Source organism: Gavia stellata, chromosome 9 (assembly GCF_030936135.1).
Source record: "Gavia stellata isolate bGavSte3 chromosome 9, bGavSte3.hap2, whole genome shotgun sequence".
NCBI classification, from domain to species: domain Eukaryota; kingdom Metazoa; phylum Chordata; class Aves; order Gaviiformes; family Gaviidae; genus Gavia; species Gavia stellata.
Genome location: NC_082602.1, coordinates 36,488,733 through 36,506,585, shown reverse-complemented (window position 1 = coordinate 36,506,585; position 17,853 = coordinate 36,488,733). Strand labels below are relative to the sequence as shown.

The 17,853-nt window shown below is 43.7% G+C and overlaps 2 protein-coding genes across 3 annotated transcripts; both read right to left on the bottom strand.

Annotated features, from left to right (window-relative positions):
• Positions 1-319: 319 nt before the first annotated feature.
• On the bottom strand, positions 320-13,974 carry BUB3 (BUB3 mitotic checkpoint protein). Of its 2 annotated transcripts, XM_059821230.1 has the most exons (9): positions 13,963-13,974; positions 13,484-13,645; positions 11,078-11,272; positions 9,883-9,952; positions 8,319-8,470; positions 5,040-5,198; positions 3,444-3,621; positions 2,863-3,079; positions 320-872 (listed from the first exon to the last, which is right to left on the bottom strand). In XM_059821230.1, exons 2-9 carry the CDS (start codon positions 13,490-13,492, stop codon positions 863-865), a joined length of 990 nt encoding a protein of 329 aa, XP_059677213.1. In that variant the 5' UTR covers positions 13,493-13,645; positions 13,963-13,974; the 3' UTR covers positions 320-862. The 2 variants fall into 2 exon arrangements, with proteins under 2 accessions (XP_059677213.1, XP_059677214.1); XM_059821231.1 differs by lacking the exon at positions 320-872 and having other exon boundaries at positions 2,859-3,079.
• Positions 13,975-15,407: 1,433 nt separating this feature from the next.
• Positions 15,408-16,964, bottom strand: HMX2 (H6 family homeobox 2). Its single transcript, XM_059821511.1, is given in 4 exon segments — positions 15,408-15,584; positions 15,586-15,885; positions 16,118-16,147; positions 16,647-16,964. Coding segments are annotated over 4 exon segments (825 nt in total).
• Between the last annotated feature and the right edge of the window lie 889 nt (positions 16,965-17,853).

The following is a 17,853-nucleotide window of genomic DNA, read 5'->3' as shown; positions in this document are numbered from 1 at the left end:
CCAGAATGACATTTCCACTCTGGGGAAACTCCTTTTTTCTTACTTTCCATTTGTGCTACTCCATAAACCCTGGGCTACCAGGTCAGATCTGCTGACTTGGGACAGACCACTCAGCTACAGGCTTAAACTCTACATTTTCTTCCCTCTACCCTCAATTCTTCCCAAGCATCATTAATTTTAGGCTTTTATGCAGTATGCGGGGGGGGGGGGGGGGGGGAGAAGTACCACGCATTCAAGTTCTTTGCTCCAGAAAGAGTTAATGGTTCTCCAGTAACAATCAAGTCATTGAGATAAACAAGCACACCTAATACAACTTCAGGCTTTCACAGCCTTCTGAAAACATTGCCTGGAGAGCCAACATCCCCAGGTAATGAAGCAATTCCCGGTTCATCTCATTGGAAAATTTCTGAACCTTTTGTCTTTTTCCATCGGGAAGATCTAGAACTCAAGAATTCTTGTGACTTAGAGGTTTGGTCTTAATATTTGTTTCACAAACAGTAAAGGTTGTTACACAAAGTATTTGTTTTCAAAAAACCTACATATATTTATTGAACAATTATGAGACCACTGAAGTTTTCATAATTAGATACTACAAAACGTGGTAAGTTTTTATAAAGGTATATGCAAAGTTGCCTACAAGACTGAAGTAATTTAGCTACAGGCAGCAAATAAAGAAAAGAGTTTCACTAACATTATAAGCAGGAAAGTAATGACAAACTAAGACATACTACGATATACAAACAAATATTTCTCAGTTAAAAACAACATCAGTACAAAGATTGTTCTTCTCACTTCTCTTTGTTTCAGTTTAGCCTTGTTAGGAGCAGGTGGGCACCTCTTGTAGAGAAGTATCACCAGAAGTCTAAGTAGACCTGAAATAAATAAACTGTATTTCAGCAAGCAATTTTTAGAGTAATCATAAGCAGATAAAACATTCAACATTCTATAAAAGCAGAAGTGTGTAGAAAGACCGCTTTCAGTTGTATCAAGGTACAATATATAATAATTTAGTGATCAAAAAGCTGATCTTGCCAAGTTTTCTTTATATAACATGGCACCATCTTGATGCATTTAAGAATGCATCATGCAGAAATGCTAAGTGATTCAAATGAGTATGCAAAACTATTAGTCTTCTGTCCTAAGTAACTTATTTTTAGAATAAACCAGAGATGACTCACACTACTGTAACATTAAAATATACGCATCATTCTTACTGCCCCAAGGTTGGCACAAGCAACTTGTAAATGTCAGAAAAGCATATAAACCTTGTTAATGTTTTCAGAAATTCATTTAAAGACAGAAACAGGTCCAAAAAGATGCCTGTCTAAATGCATTGCAATTACGTTACAATTATTTTCCAAATACACAGATATGCTCTGTCTTTTCTCAGCTCATTACTGACTCAAACAATTTGCCCTTCTGGGATCAATTGTTTGCTAATAAATAATTGTTTACAGTCACAAAATGATATTAAGGAGTATTCTTATTAGTTTTCCTTCTACAGCCTAATAAGATTCAAAACTAGCTGATTCCCAAGAGTCTAACCTTAACCTTGCTGTGTTTAACAGCCCAGGAAATGATGAACCATCTGTTTCAGAAAATAATGGAGGGCCAAGAGGAAATACTGTTTAATTGTAGATTAACCTCCTCATACGGCAGAATGAAGCATCTACAGAATTAGCAACCATAACTAGCAATGAACAAAAATAACTGAAAGCAGCTCTTACTATTACAAGACCAATAGCAGCAAGTATTCTTCCATCACCTTTTTTTTTTTTAAACCCTCCCAAATGTACCTAACAAGTACAACTTTATTTTTAAAATAGATTTTAATTATCATCTTTGGATTTTTTTTTTTTTTTTTGCTTGAGGAAGGCCAGAAATGAATACTGAAATAGTTCTGGCTTTATTTTTCTATGAGCATAAGATGGTGTATTTATTCTTCTCTAACTTCCACCTCACATATCCGCAGTGATACAATAGCTGCTCTGAAGCAATATACAAGTCACTTAAGGGAGGAAGGGGAAGGTCTTGAGGTTTTAAACTCAATACCTTTGATCACTTATGTGTGTCTATTTACCTAGCCACTTAGATACTAAATAATGGAGACAACCAGATAAAGTGTAAGACAGTTTGAGTACTAGAAGAAAAAAAAAAATAGCAATGACAAGCCACAGGAATTTGAAAATAAAAGCAACTGCTCCTGTGCTAGCATAATGAAGAGTAGTGCAATTCTGCACTGTGACGGCAATTTTTCTATGTAACATTCATGCCAAAGCAAGCTTAACAGAAATCTTTTCCCTCCATCAATCAGTTTGCCCCATTTTGACAGCAACAATGATAGAAAAGTGTGTTATCAGAGGGCTGCAGCAAACTCCAATACACGGGAACTGAGAAAGCTTGTCCTTGATTTTACACAACCTTCCTAGAACAGTATCTGGATTCACTTCTGGCTGTGACAGCTGGATGCATATTCAGTGTGTAAAGCTTTCATTAATTCTAAGTTTTAAATATCCAAACACAGTAACATTTACTCAAATAAATTATTCTTGAATTCTTCACTTAATTCCCGAAGCAATGAGCTAGCAATAACTCCACAGCTTCATATAATAGCACCTATTCAAAAAGGATAAGAGTTTGACATTCTTCTCCTACTAAACAACTAGGCACAATTTTATCCATCAGACGTCTATCAACCTACGGATATTGAAAGCTTGGGCGAACAAGATAAAATCAAAACCAACCCTACTGTCAAGCTGCACTATCTACTGGCATCAATAATGCTATTCATGAATTTAGGAAAATTAATAAATCTTGGGATGAATGCTCAGAAAGGCTCAAATACAGGTGAAGCATACTCACTTAGGTTTTGTTTCTGCATCTGTCACTTGGCGAATATAGATACCATCTTCAGGATGTTCAATGTCATCCATTTCATACATATATGAAGAAGCTATTGCTAGAGTAGTTCCATCATTGCTGAAGGCAAGTGATGCTATGCTTGTGGGATACCGATGGAACTGACACAGCCGCTTCTTATTAAATGGATCCCAAATATTTACAAATCCATCAGAACCTCCTGAAAATTAATTTTTAAAAACTCTTTGTAAATTATAATTGGGAGAACGGTAAGACTGAAAAGATACAGCAAAGGGGGAAAAAAAAAAAGAAGGAAAAAAGAAAACTACCTAGAAGTACTTTGTCAGTAAAAACACAGGGTTATACAGAGTTGCATAATTCAGTAAAGATAGCAGTGACTATTTCCCAAAATCCCTTTTAAAGCAGTTAACTCTCACTGCATCAAATAATTTAAAAACCCTGCTCATTGCAAGAAATATGATTTGAAGGCTTAAAGTAAGGGCATATGAAGTAAAGGCTGACCTGTTTAAATCAAAACTAAAGGAATTGATGCAAGTGTTACAAAAAATTGGTATCTACTCTACCTGTAGCAAACGTGTTATGGACGTTATGGAAAGAAATAGCATTAACTGGATAAATCTGCTCAATGTTATTTTCCTTCAAACGGTGACATTTGAATGCGTATTTCTTCTTCTGGATTTCTGGACTTGGATCCAAATACTCCACCGCAACACGACCTTCAATAGAACTTAAAACATAACCCTACCAAAAAAATTGGAGATACGCATTTTATAAGTTTACAACTGGAGAAGAGATTGCAATACAATTTATCTCATACCCACTCTAAATCCAAATAAATGAAATGTAAACAGTCCTAAACTGTGTACAACCAGAAATTGTTTGTTAACACAGATCCATGATGTCATCAGTAAAATCCGCTTCTAAGAAAGAAGTAATGCGGAAAAAAGCTTTCTGAGACATCCTCCTTGCACCATAGGTTTAAGCTGACAGTGAGGCTTTTAATTACCCCTGCAGGTCCAAACACAAGTTGATTTGGGGAAAAAATTTTAAGAGTTAAGAACCCCCTGTATTTGCCCACCTAACCCCCTGGGCCTAAATATCTCAGAGATACTCACAGGACTACTTAATTTCAGAATTACATCACACTAAAATTAGTTCAGAGCTTTATACTAGCAACTAAACACTCAAGTTGAAATAGCATTTTCAGTGAAACTTGATTATAAGTGGTGTCCACTTATCCAGTTAATTACAGTCCTGGCTTAGAGCAACCTGAGATGCTTTTATTGTAACTTCTGAGTTAAGCCCACAATAGACCTTTTCAGAAATAGGATTGTAATGATATCTAGCTACATCAAGGTTCTTTAAAATCCATAATACAATACAATCTGGAAAATCAGCTTGTTTTACTATAACTAGAACTGAAAATGGACAAAGCGTTCATGCCAGTTCAAGAACAAGTAACTAGGTCTCCCAACTCCTGTACTACCACTATGTACACGGGAAAATTCCCTTCCAAATTAGTTTGTCAGAAAAAGCTAATGTTCTTGCTTTACTTCAGAAAGAGAAATACCACAGATACAGCTGTTCCATGTAGGTTAACATAGTGTATGATCATCTAAATTGTACAATTCCCCCCAGATAATGGATCATGGGTTCCTGAGTGCATGACACAGACGCAGAGTTTAAAAAAAAAAAAAAGAATATATAAACAACATTCATGTAGTTTTAATCCTGCCCCTGTTGACAGCCTGTTGAAGAACCTAGGGCTACAATGCATAAAGGCTGCTGAGCAACTGCCAATTCTGTCTTCCTCTCTTCTACTGCAACTTCGGGGGATTATTTGTTTTGTTTTTTATTACATCACCATTGTGATGCATTAAATAAGCTATTTTAAAAAAGAAGACAAAACTGAGAAAAAAATGAAAACGTAATATGCTGGTAAGTCAGTGGCAAACATTCTTAAGCTACGCAATTAAAAAGAGTTAACCTGGAACAAGAAGCCTCAACACCATTCTGCCCCCACCAACTCCCAGAATTTGATTATAAAACTTTGAAGATGAGAATTTTTTTTAAATGAGAGAAAGATGCAGAAAACCTGAAAAATAAACCACCATAAAGAATATTCAGCAGAAATACAGTTACTGACAGGGTTCCCACACCTGTTTATTCGGAAACGCTCTGATACAGCGGGTCTGGTATTTCAGACTTGATTCTCTTCGCTGCTGAACATAACCCATGTTCCGTAAATCCCACACCAGCACTCTCCGACCTGCCGTTCCCACAATCAGTCTATCTCCAGACACAGAAAGCGTGTAGACCTTAAAAAAAAAAAATTACAATATTTAACACTTATTCAGCCTGGATATCCACTGCTCTTTGTACAAAATAAAATGTCAGCATTGTGTAATAACAAAAAAGTGACACCTACAATAAAGTCTATAGCTATAGAATTCCCTTTAGCTTCAATTTATAACTCAAATTTGGAATAAACAGCAGTAGTATGCAGCTGGTTAGTGATAAGACACTGATGCGGCATTTCAAAAGCTCACCCTTAATTGTGTACCCTAGCACAGAGCTGACAAAAAAAAAAAAAAAATCAAGCCCAAGACAGCCCCATACTACATATAACTAATTTAGCAAACCAAAAAAATGAATATGCATATGCACTTGTGCAATTCTAAATTTCAAGCACATTTGTTCAGTTACCAGTCTCCAGATCTCAGTGATATCTAAATAACCTTCCACACACGAGATTTCTTCCTTTTGCTGGTATTACCCATGTTCTAAATGTTACACGTGTACAGAAGTATTTAGGTATAATTCAGAAGAAAAATCAGTACTATTCAAATTTTCCCTCAAAAATTATTTCAAGCATTAAATTTGTTGGATATTTCAAGGCAAGATGAAAATAGATACAAAGTAACAGGGGAGAAAAAGGGCATGGATATTGGAATTAATCTTTGCTTGGTATGCACAGCTTGCATTCCCCACTATCAATTCACGATCCCGCAGGTTAGTCCTACAATACCACATGACACATTTTCTTCTCGGTTTTCCTCCATCCAGTAATAATGTGTTTGTCTGTTTAAACAGACTACTTCAAGCTGAGCTTCACGTTAATAAAGGGAAATAAATTGCCAAGAAATCATTATAAAAAACCCAGTACTTCCTATACTTTAATAAAACTAAGTGAAACTGAAGGAAGCAATGTGCTTGACATCATTAAAAAAGACCATGGCTCGGAATTTCAACTCTACTCCAAAAATTGGCTCAGAGATTCTCATTTTTGTTTATCAAATTTCTCATGAAAATATTCAGCATATAAATTGTTCCATTTCCAACTATTACTTGGGACACAGTTAATCTGGAAATTGTTAAAAAAAGAAAAAAGGTTCAGTCAAAAACTCTGTGCTATCAACTGAATTACAAGTTGTTGATACACAAGCCAGATGGAATCCAACTACCTATAGCTGTCCTGTCACCGAGCTGCTAACAAGAGCAAACTATAAGAATAAGCTTTTGAAAAAGTGATCTAATGCAGCTAAACACATAGGAAACAGATATTGTATATAGCTCAGATCAAGAATCAAAAGTGTAAGAGATCTGGTATCCTGCCAGAAGGATTCAATTTACTTTTGGCATGTGCTTGTATAATTTCACTCAAGCACCTAGTTTCACTTTCTAGTTCTCTGGTAACGCCCAATAAAGCTATTTGGTTCTGGTAAGACTGCACTGAAATATCAGACAAAACAACTTTTCTCATCATTCGCTATAAGCATTTCTGGACAAATTATGTTTTCATAATTTTCAAAAAGTTAATTTCTAATAAAAAACTAAGCAAACAGGGGTGTGTGTGTATATATATATATATAAAAAAAACCTCCCTTTACCCAATCCACATTCATTCAGCATGCATTCTTGCTCTAAAATGTGATTACTGAACTTGGCTCTTAAGACTGAAGTCTCAAGATGGAAAATGTCTTAAATGTTCACATAGGAGTTGCCTAAAATTTCTCATGATCCCAATTACCAAATTCCACTTCCATATAAAAAGGGCAAGAAAACTTTGGGCCAACAGTAGTTACATACTCTAACAAGACAGTTTTTCAAATCTCCCTTCGTTATCGATGCAAAAATTGACCCAAAAATATTAATAAATATTATATAAAATGCGTTTGTATACATGTATGGAAACAAAGGCATAAAGAACATTAAATATCTTAAATCTTCTTTACAAACTGATGTCACACCTGTATAGTAAGTATTCTTTCTACACCACACAATCATAAATCAAATGAAACCATTGTCATGCAGTTGAGGAGGTATACACATTTATCAAAGACAGCATTAAAAAAATGACATAATGAACCTTGCTGAACCAATAAGCAGCTTGATTCACTGTGGCTGTCCATTATATGATATTCTGTCAGCAATTTATCACAGTTCTTTACATGCTACATACAACTATAAATCAAAACTAGAAATAATGCAATTACTTTCTTCTGAACAAAGGTCTTGCCAGAAGTAGATTCAGCTATGTTGTAACAAAAGTAATAGCTATTTAGATGCAATAGGGAATGTAATGATGGCTCGTAATTATGACTTGACAATACCACGTGACAGAGCTAAATGAAATTTAAAAAACATACAGGCAAAAAAAATATTCTTATGTAAAATTATCCATCAATCCTACCTGTGTTTAGGAGCCTATGAAAAAGCCAGAAATTACTGTTCTATAATTCTTTCAATAACACCACTGTAAGCAGTATGAAGATTAACACACCATATAACCATTTAAAAAAGCTTAAGACATTACATTTTACCTTATTTCTCTTGGTCTCTCATTAGCACAGAGGATTTTAGTATTAGGAGAATGTCTGAATTTATTAGGCATTAGTACAACGACAGGTAAATTACAATACAAGCAATTCTGTTCAACCTTTTAATCCAAGTGAAAACCAAGTATTATTTCAGGCAATGTAATTGGCCTCCTATTATATCTCTATGCACCTTTCAAAACAATCAGACCTTATGACTGCTGGGATCTGATATATCTAAAAGTCTTAATGTTTAAGGAAATCAATAGTCCATATTACAATTAAGCCAAGGATTATTAACAATTACATCAATTAACGTGCTGGTTTTGTTAGGTTTGCCTTCCTCAAGTTTGTTTTAAACTATAAGAATTTGGTCCATCAGGAATGCTAAGAATTAAGTTATGCTCTCCTATTGATGAAAGCTCAAAGCCTTAACCTAAAATTGCAATATATTCTGAATATCAGTATTTTAAAATGCAACATTTTCACAGTTTGAAAACCATGAAATGCAACTTTTCAAATTCAATTCCGTTTAAGACAGTGTCCTGTATGGTGAATGTTTAACCAGTCACTGGATGTCTTATTTAACATATCACCTAGAACACAGCACCCAGTACATACCTTTTCAGGTTGAGAGAAGGTTCCTGCGTTACAAGGAGTTCTGGGATCCCACAGCTTAACTGTTTGATCCCAGCTTCCAGTCACCATGACATTAACTTCTGGGCAATACTCAACACACCTGATAGGAGCATCATGAGCACCAACAAGGTTTTCTGTAAAAAAAGTACAATTTATTGTAACCTTATTGGCTCTACAAACAGACAGTATGCGTTGAAAAAGAAAGTAAAAAAAGGACATGCTACTGCGGTACGAACACACTGACATTCCCACAAGCATACTGATATGCTAGGAGTCCCTTTACAGATAGTTCAGTCTTCAGAAGCATAACTTTTGCAAAGATCAGAAATGTTAAATTTAAACTTTTATCGCCTGAGATTATGAAAGGAAGTTAAGAATTTTAGGCAGACACAGAGAGATCTTCAGAGGTACAAAGAAGTGTTCAGGATCAAGTGGTACCTGTGACGCAAACACTAATACAGAAAGCAACTTGAGCTTATATATACTAGCATTATGACAAAAGAAAGGAAAGGAATTAATATTACATATTAATAAAAATATTAAGTTAATATAAACACTTCTAAAAAGTCATCTACAACAGAATTATTTGACCTTTTTCATAACAACACTGTGCACACAAGTTTGTCGAGCCCCGGCTATTGGCTGGTTCTGGTGACCACATTTGTCTCAGGCCGAGATTCGCTTTTCTCTTTAACACACATACAAACGCAGAAAAAAAAGTTACACAAACTAGCTCCATATTTTGCACCAATGAGGCACTGGAACTGTGTCACTTTCAAGCAATGTTTTGTTAGAAAAAAAATGTAGTATAAGGCCATGATGTTTGACAAAGCAAAAGCTTTACATACATTCTGCCATACATGTGGAAAACCATTCCAAATATGCCTAAACCACAAACCTTTGGAAAATAACATGCTCAGTTTTAGTTCAGCTTAGCTAATTCCCCCTAATTGAGACGCAGTAGCCTGTGGCAGAGCAAGATTATCATCAGAAATCCAATTCAAGGCATCCTACAACAAGGATCTACCAAACTTTCTGGCAAACTTCCAAACGCTGCCATGCTTTTAGGTGGTCCTTATTCAGACCACTAGTTATTCTGCTAGATAAAGGCATGTATGATATGAACCTTAAATCAACAGTGTCACAGGTATATAGCTATTTCCTTTCCTTCCATTTTCACCTTAAAATAAGTAAATAAAGAAGAAATACACATGGAAAATACATCAATGAATATTCATCATGGGGAAAAATTTAAACCCTCAATTTGGCAGCGATGGATTCAGCCCTTCTGTTAAAGCTGTTATAGCCCAATCTTCAATGACACAGTAAGGAATACTGCCTTCTTCAGTGTCTCGGCGATCAGAAAGAGCTGCATAGCAAAGGAGGCTGCTGAGCACTAACACTGGCAACTTCAATCAACAGAGGCTACGTCTTAAAGCAAATATCCCCCATCTAAAGAACTTGAAACATATTCTGCTCACATAAGTATATAAATCTGAAGCTTAAGTCAGTTGTTGAGACCGCTTACAGAATTCAATCTGCTTACCTTGGTCTGTGTTTAGATCGTGCATTTTCAATTGCTGATCTAATCCTCCACTCCAGGCATGGGTAGGATCCTATAAAGCAAAAAAATTCACCTTATGACATGCCTTAAGTTTCCCTGGCTGCTATACATTTAATCTCCTAGGCTCATAACACAGGACTTGCTTTCAAGAGTTTTGGGAAAATGGGAATTAAGACACAAGGGTTAAAATCCGGCCCAGATCTAAACAGGCAGATGACAGAAGCTTTGCAAAATGTTTAAGTAAAGCACTTTGGGCTATGCAATTTTTTTTTTTTAATTTAAAACTAAAAAGAAATAAAAGCAGTTAGAGGCTATATCAAATTATTTCTATTTCTGTAACAGCAAAAAACATAATGCTTATTTTTAAGTGACCGCAAACCTAAGCCAGTTCTACCTAATTGAAGCGTATTCCTTCTAAAACTAATTTGGAAACTGGAAACCATTTGAGAACCTACGTGTTGTTCCACAGCACGATATTAGCTATGTGACAAAATGTTCAATGAAAAAAGCACAAGTAGAATTAAAAATTTAAACTGATCCTTAAAACATTCAGTAACACACCAAGATGAACTCACTGGAGGACATGCCAGAATACAATGCAAAAAAAGAAGATGCTAATTGAAACATTCTATTTTTTAAAAAAAAAAAAAGCAAAACAAAAAAGCAGCACCAACAAACTTAAACCATTCATATTTCAAATCCAGTGCATTAAAAATACAGAAATCAAGTATCTGGTAAATGGCTCACTTGCAACAATGCCATGTTTCCAAAACAACCCAGTATGAAAAGGTTAAAAAAAAAAGAATAATCAGCTATAAGCATTTACTGTGAATAACGATTTCTGGCTACATAGTACCAGTACAACTCTTTGTAAGAAACACGCACACAATTTACCATACCATCGCAGAAACAGCACAAACCAGCCCAAATTACTTTTGCCTACAACTTCTACCTGAAGTAGATTACTTGCATGCCTGCAGCCTTCACAGGAAATATCCATATTTAGAACTAGAACCATGTTCATTAAAAGACAAATAATTGGCAGAAGTTTTTTCTAAACCTAGATTTCAGGCAGGATTTCACTATCCCTTTAGCGTCAGAGACTGACAATTTCTCTTGTGCCTTGGGCACTATGTCTATAAAATAATAATTTAAAATAACCACCTCACACACTTACATAAAACGCACAGTCAAGGACAGCTCCTGAATGTTGGTATTTGAGTCTCATGGTGTTGGCAGGAACGTCATAGAGCCGGACAGTTGTGTCCCAGGATGAAACAAGCAGAAACTGAGATGTATTTGGACTAAACTTTACTGATGAAATACCATCATCTGGAGTTTGATTTAGTTTGAATTCGTTTGATCCCGTCATCTGAAGAAAAGACAATAACGCACAGATACAATTTTAGTAATAACAAGACCATAAGTCTAGCAAGTTAGTTAGCTAACTGATCCATCTCAAAGGTAGCTTAAAGTAGACCTGAAACGGTTGCTAGCTTTTACACAGAAGTTGTTCAGAACACCCAGATTTCTGACAAACTCTCTAAAATTCAAGACGCTAATCCCTGTCCAAAACCTCAATAAATTCCTCCCCCTATAGAGAACTTTTAAATTTAAATATCAAATACAACACGGAATAAACAGTACAAAAAGTTTATTTTTTTTATTATTATTATCTATAAGTTTAGATATTATTACTTACAAATAACTTATTTTCCCCCACACTACTCTGTATGCAGCTGTATTTTTAAAAGTAAATATTTATAAATTACTGTGAGCATCAAGAAGTCACTTTAAAAAACACATGCAAGCAGAAGGGAATCTGATTTGAAAACTCCAACAAAAAGCGTTATTTGTTCCTGATTTGGTATAACTGTCATATACTTCCAAGAATTGCAGCCGGATTATCTTTTAAATAGTTTTGGCCTCTCTGCAACTTTCCAATCCTTAGGCTTCCATAAGTGCTATAAAATATTTCCAATGAAACAGCTTTAAGATTTTTTTTTTCCTCTTATAGTCTAAAGAAGGTCAGATAAGAAAGGACAGCTGTGATTTGTGGGGTACTGAAATGTAGAACAAACATGTAAATGTAATGTGACTGGAAAAAAAAAATCAACAATTCAATGACAGATCAATGACTCTAAAGGTAACTGCAGGACTCACTTCATAGGACTAGTTTATACAAAAATTCAAAGAAGGAGAGCAAGAGGCTATGAACAGCAGATTTCAGCTGGGAAGACAGTGCAGACCTTACAAACACTCTGAAAGAAGAAACTCTTCATTATATGCACACCAACAAAACTGCCAAAACTTTTTTTAAGGCTTCAGAAAGCCTTAACAGCACATTTCCCTTATGCTAAAAGGACAGAGAAGTAAATTTGCTTAGATTTTCTATAACACTATCACTCCTGAATTTTTATTTACAACTGCAGAGGTTAGGATTAGACCTCTGAGAATAAATCAAGAGAGAATGAGCAGATGAACTAGGACAAGGTTCAAATTCAGTACACAATTATTCTAGTTTAGCACTTGTCAGTAACTGAACAATCATCAAGTTGTATAATAATGTGAGCACTATAAAATCTTGCACTGGAAAAATTTCTGAACTGGGAGCTTTGGTAGGTGTTCTGTAAGACATCATTCAAAAAAAAACCCACTATGTAAACACAAAGTGCTATTGCTGTTATTTAAACAGGATGTGACTAAAAAAGCCCTTTTAAGAACAGGAAAGAAAAACTACTTTCTCACCTCCTTTCTTCAGCTCTGCTTTGGGAATACTTGGGCAAAAAACAGATATGCTTGAGGATTTGCCACGTTTTTCTATACGAATACTACAGAGAATCCAGCAGCACCTTCATCACACTTTAAACAGTGAAATGTACCTCAGTGAGTATTACAGATGGATGTACATAGACAAAACCTAAAGGAATTCAGAACAGCTAGGAGAATTAGACTGGATGTGCTAATTGCCTTGTCTACTTGTGGCAGAAAACTCAAACAACAAACATGAGGATTTGAGGCACCTCATACAAGTTACAAACCAGTCCAAAAGCAATCAACAAGCAGCACTGCAGGAAGCAAAACTACTTACATCAGAAACCTGGAAGGATCTCTCAAAGGTATTTTTAATCCAGAAAAATTCATAAAATATCAGAATTTAAATATATCCTACCTTTTACATGTGTTACAAAAAAAAAAAAATCACACAGAGAGTTCTGCACATTTTCACAAGTGCAACAGCTTCACAACAGGGATTGCCAAACAACAGTAATTGTCATGCCCAACTCAAACCAGAAAGTCCTAGTAAAACTTTCAAGCACCACAAGAAGGCATTATAGCAAAGATGCACACTGCTGAAACTGCAATGCTGACTTAACTACGGGGTGCACCTTTGCAATTGTATCGTTCCCGAAAGCTCATTTTTACTGGACAAAGAAGAAGTCTGTGCTTTTATAGCTCCTCTTAACATAGCACACTCAATCATTCAGCTAGCCGGTAAGCTTTTTCCGAACAAAGCAGGCCGCTTTGTTGAAGGCGTTAGGACGACCAGTCTGTACTTTCATTAAGTTGACATTAAAAGTACCGTTTTCATATTGCACGAGTTCCTCTCGCTGCTCCACGCAACGCCACGGAAAAGCTTTCTTCCTGCCCCAGCAGCGGACTGCGGAAGCACTGAGGCGTCAGAGGCGCGGTCGCTCTCGCAGTCCGGTCCCGGAGGAGGTCGGGTTGCGGGATATGCTGCCGGCTGCGGTGGAAAGGGAAGAGAGTGAGAAAAGTGCCCGAGAACCGAGGGAGGGCCGAGGCTAGCGGCGGAGAGGCTCCGGCACCCGCGGCCCCGGCGGGGTACGGAGGCGAAGCCGGGGCGTCCCGGGAGGCCGGGGGCCAGCGGGAGAGGCCGCGGCGCCTAGCGCGGTTGAGGGGAGGCAGCCGCCAGCCCGGGCGGGGGGAGGCCGTCCCCAAGCCGAGGCACCCGCTCCGCCTCAGTGCTGCCCCGCAACGCAGGCCCGGCCGTACCACGGAGGCCTCCGCACCCCCCGGCCCCGGCGGGAAAGCCGGCCTCACCTCAGCGCTCCGCCCGGGCCCCGCGCCTGCGGCCTGCCAACAACCGCCACCGCCACCCGCGCGCACGCGCACTCCCGCCCGCCCCGCCCAGCCGCGCCGCGCCGCCCCGCCATTGGCCGGTTCGAAAGGGCGGAACTGCGCGTCCCGGCGTGCCCCGCGCGCCCGCAGTTCCCGGCGTGCCGCCGCGCCGCCGCGAGGCATGCTGGGATGCGTAGTCCGCCGGGCCCGGCGGGGTGCGGGAGCCGGGCGGTCGCCGCTCCCCATCGCTCCCGTTACCGTCAGCGGCTGCTAACGGGGATTCCTGGGCGGCAGCGGCGGCGGCGGCGTTGCGGCCCCCCGGGGGAGCCACATGGGCGTCCCCCGGGAGGGACTGCGGCGGCCTCACGCCCGCCCCGGGGTGCCCGGGGCCGCTGTCGGGGCGAGGGCCGCCCGGCTCACCCCGCGGGAGGCGGCGGCGGGCCCGGGCCCAGGCGGGTCCCAGCCAGGCCGTAGCGCCAGGCCTGTGCCGCGGGTGGGGACAGCTGCTGCCGGGCTGTAACGACGTTAACGGGCAAACCCGAAACACGAATTATTCTCCCTAAAAAAGAGTCCGAAAGGCGAAGCGACGGCACGGGCACCCGGGTGCCGATGCTCGCCTCGACGTCCCCGCCAGCAGCGGGGCTGAGCTCAGCCCGGCCTGCCGCTACGGCCGGGCAAGGGCAGCACCGGGCGGCAAACCGGGGTCTGCGGCTTAAGATACCGGCTTTGTCGGGAGAGAAACGCTGGGGAAGCTTTCTCGTTCCCACGCGTTGAAAATCACCTTATTTATCCCTTCGGATCTTTTATTTCTCTCTTTTTTTTCGTTACCCCGTGAAGGCAGCCTCGTTACTGCTGCTGTAAACATCCCCCGCGCTCGGTACCGGCGGTACCCGCGGAGCCGGTGGCCGCGGTTTAAATACCGCTCGCTGCGGGATTCCCTGCAGAAAACGAGATAACGAGCAGGAGGCAGAAAAAAATATAAACCCTCGGCGTTACACGTCGGTTTCGCTCTCCCGTGCATCGCTCCCAGGCGCCGCGGGCCCTTCCCGCAGCGGCGGCTCCCCGCCGCGCCCGGCCCGGTTGCGGGGCACCCCCCGGTCCCGGAGTACCCCTCCGGGCAGGGCCTCCCGGCGGGAACACGCGATCGAGCTGGCAAATTTACAAACGAGGCTTAAAACGTTTTATTTTTTTCTTTCTTTCTTTAAAAATATTTACAGATCTGAAATAACGCTTTTTTAATTTTTTTTTTTTTTTTCAAGTGGCAGGATAGCGGGGGGAGGGGGGCATGCCCCCGGCGCCCCGGGCTCTCCGTTTGCCCGTCCCTCCCGTCAGTTTCGTTCCTCTGTCCCCGCCGCGGAGGCGGGCCGAGACCCCGCACGGAGCCCCCGGCCCCGACGGGGCGGCCGCGGGGAGAGGAGGGCGGCGGCTCAGTAGTCGATCTTGTTGTAGAGGTTGTAGAGCGGTAAGGCCGAGAGGTTGCTGCCGGGGTAGTAGAGAGGGGCGGGGAAGGCGATGGAGCGGGGCACCGGCACTCGGAGGAGGGAATTGTCTCTGAACACCAGCGGCATCCCCACCAGAGTCTGCGCCGAGGCGTGGGCCATGTTTGGCCGCCTCCAGCTCGGCCGAGAGCTGCCGTTTCCACTTGTTCCTGCGGTTCTGGAACCAGGTCTTCACCTGGGTCTCGGTGAGCTGCAGGCTGGAGGCCAGGCAGGCCCGCTCCGAGCTGCTCAGGTAGCGCTTCATGTCGAAGGTGGACTCCAGCTGATAGACCTGGCTGCGGCTGAACACCGTGCGCGTCTTCTTCTTGGCGGCGCCGGCCTGCCGGTCCCCGCCGTCGCGCTGCCGGTCCCCGCAGGAGGGCGAGGCGGGTCCCAGCGGCTTCTCCTTCTCCTCCTTACAGTCCTGCTGGGGGGGGCGAGAGGAAGGGCCCCCGCTCCCCGCTGCCCGCCGCCGCCGCCAGCCGCTCCGCTCCCCTTGGCGCTGCCTGCAACAGAGCGGACAGCGCGGGGGTCGCACGGCGGCCGGCACCGGCACCCCCCGACGGCCGAGCCCCCCCGCCGCCCCCGGCTGCGGGAAGCACCGAGGCGAGCCCCCGGGCAGGCACCCGCCGCCTCCGTTCCCGGTGGAAGACACCAACCGACGCCGGGGAGAGCCATCCCCTTCTGGGCTATCCCTGTCCCTCCCATCGCGTGGATGGACGGACGGACGGACGGACGGACGGACAGGTGGCCGTGCATGCCTCAGTGAAGGCAGCTGAGTACCAGGCTAGGAGTGCTTTCCTACCCGATACGAGCCGGCAGATTTTACTTTATAGCATTGCATTTCACAGACCGTTTAGGCAGAATTAATGCTGAAAAATAAACATCCATCTTCCCCTTGCCCGAGCGCTGTAAACGAGCAGAATCGAAGAAAACGAGCGTTATCCATCGCACCGCGCCCCTTCGGGGGAATCCGCCCCGCGCGGGGTGGGAAGGAAAAATAAAAAAGCCACCCTATTTTCCACGGAGTTCCTTCCTTCCCCCTTCAGCCACGGACGGCGCAAATTCGCTCTGCCCCGAAAGCAGGGAGGGTGCGACATGCCCCCCCCCTCACCCCCCCCCCGCCACACACCCCCTCAGCGGGGGCCGGGCCGGGGCCGAGCCCTCCGCGGCCCTTCCCGGCGGGGCCCGTCCGCCCCGTCCCGTCCCGTCCCGTCCCCGGTACTCACCGAGGCAGGTGAAGCTGAGCGGCTGGTGCTTGCGGCACGCCTCGGCGGGGCCGTGCGCCTCGGGGCAGAAGCAGCCTCGGTGCTTCCAGCTCTCCTCCGGCTCCTCGTCCTCCGAGGAGAGGGAGAGGGTCCGGCCGCGGGCGGGCCAGGGGGCCGCCCTGCCGCCCGCCTCCCGGGGGGGCTCGGCGCTGCCGCTGCCCAGGATGGACTGGATGGTGAAACTGGAGATGGGAGCAGCCGCCGGACAGCACTTGCTCGGGTCTTCTTTGCTGCTCATCCTGGGTTCATAAGAAAGCAGAGGAGGGAAGCTCTCGCTTTAGAGGCGCTCGGGGGGGCCGGGGTGTGCGGGAGCGGGGGGGCCGGGAGCCTGCGGTGAGCCGTCGGGGGGTTGTTTTGGGGGGTGTTTTCGGCGTGCCGCTGCCGGCTCTCCCCGCGCCTGCCCAGGCGGACTGCATGCTCCTTCCCCCGCGTCCCTATTGATCTGCGGGCGGCGGGCGGCGGGGCTTCATTTGCATGGAGGTGGCCTCCGCCGCGCCAATCACGGCGGGCGGCCGGCCGCGGAAAGTTTGGAAACCCCGCGGGGTCCGGGGCGGGAGGGAGGGGGGGGACGTCGCGGCCAGCGAGCAGCGGGGCCGGGGGGGACCCCCGCGGGGTCCTCACCGCGGTCCCCGGGGGCTCCGGGGGCTGCTCTGACCCCGCGGCCCCGGAGGAGGGATGCTGAGCGCCCGCCATGCCTCCTCGCCCCTCCACCTCGAGTGGGTGAGAGGGACGTGGGCTGAATGTCTTATGCCGGCCGGGGGGGGGCGGGGGGTGTTGGGATAAACACACCGTGTGCATATCCGGGGATCTTTACCCTTCTTGCTCATCAGAGAGGAGGGGGGGGGAAGAAACTGTCACGGGGTGCTGGCCGCTTCGGCAGCGCCGGGAAAAGCCGCCTTCGAGACACCGGGTTTTTTGCGCTGCGCCGCAGCCGGTAACGAATATCTCACGAAACGCCTCCTGCGTCTCCTTCCCGGGGGTCTGCAAGCCGGGGGGGAGTAGGGAGGGAGGGGACGTCCTCCTGCATTTCCAAATAAACTTTGTCAGGAGTCTGGGGCTCTTCCCCTCGGGGGAGGGGGAATAAATCACAGCCGTCGCGGCTCTTCCCCCGCCACTGCTTCCCTTGA

What these genes read in the sequence shown, in the direction of transcription:
- BUB3 (XM_059821230.1), bottom strand. An exon ending in CGATCTAAACACAGACCAAG is followed by an intron (nt 8,471 to 9,882) that starts GTAAGCAGATTG and finishes CTTTTTTTACAG; the next exon opens with AAAACCTTGTTGGTGCTCAT. An exon ending in GAGCGTTTCCGAATAAACAG is followed by an intron (nt 3,622 to 5,039) that starts GTGTGGGAACCC and finishes TTTTTTTGGTAG; the next exon opens with GGTTATGTTTTAAGTTCTAT.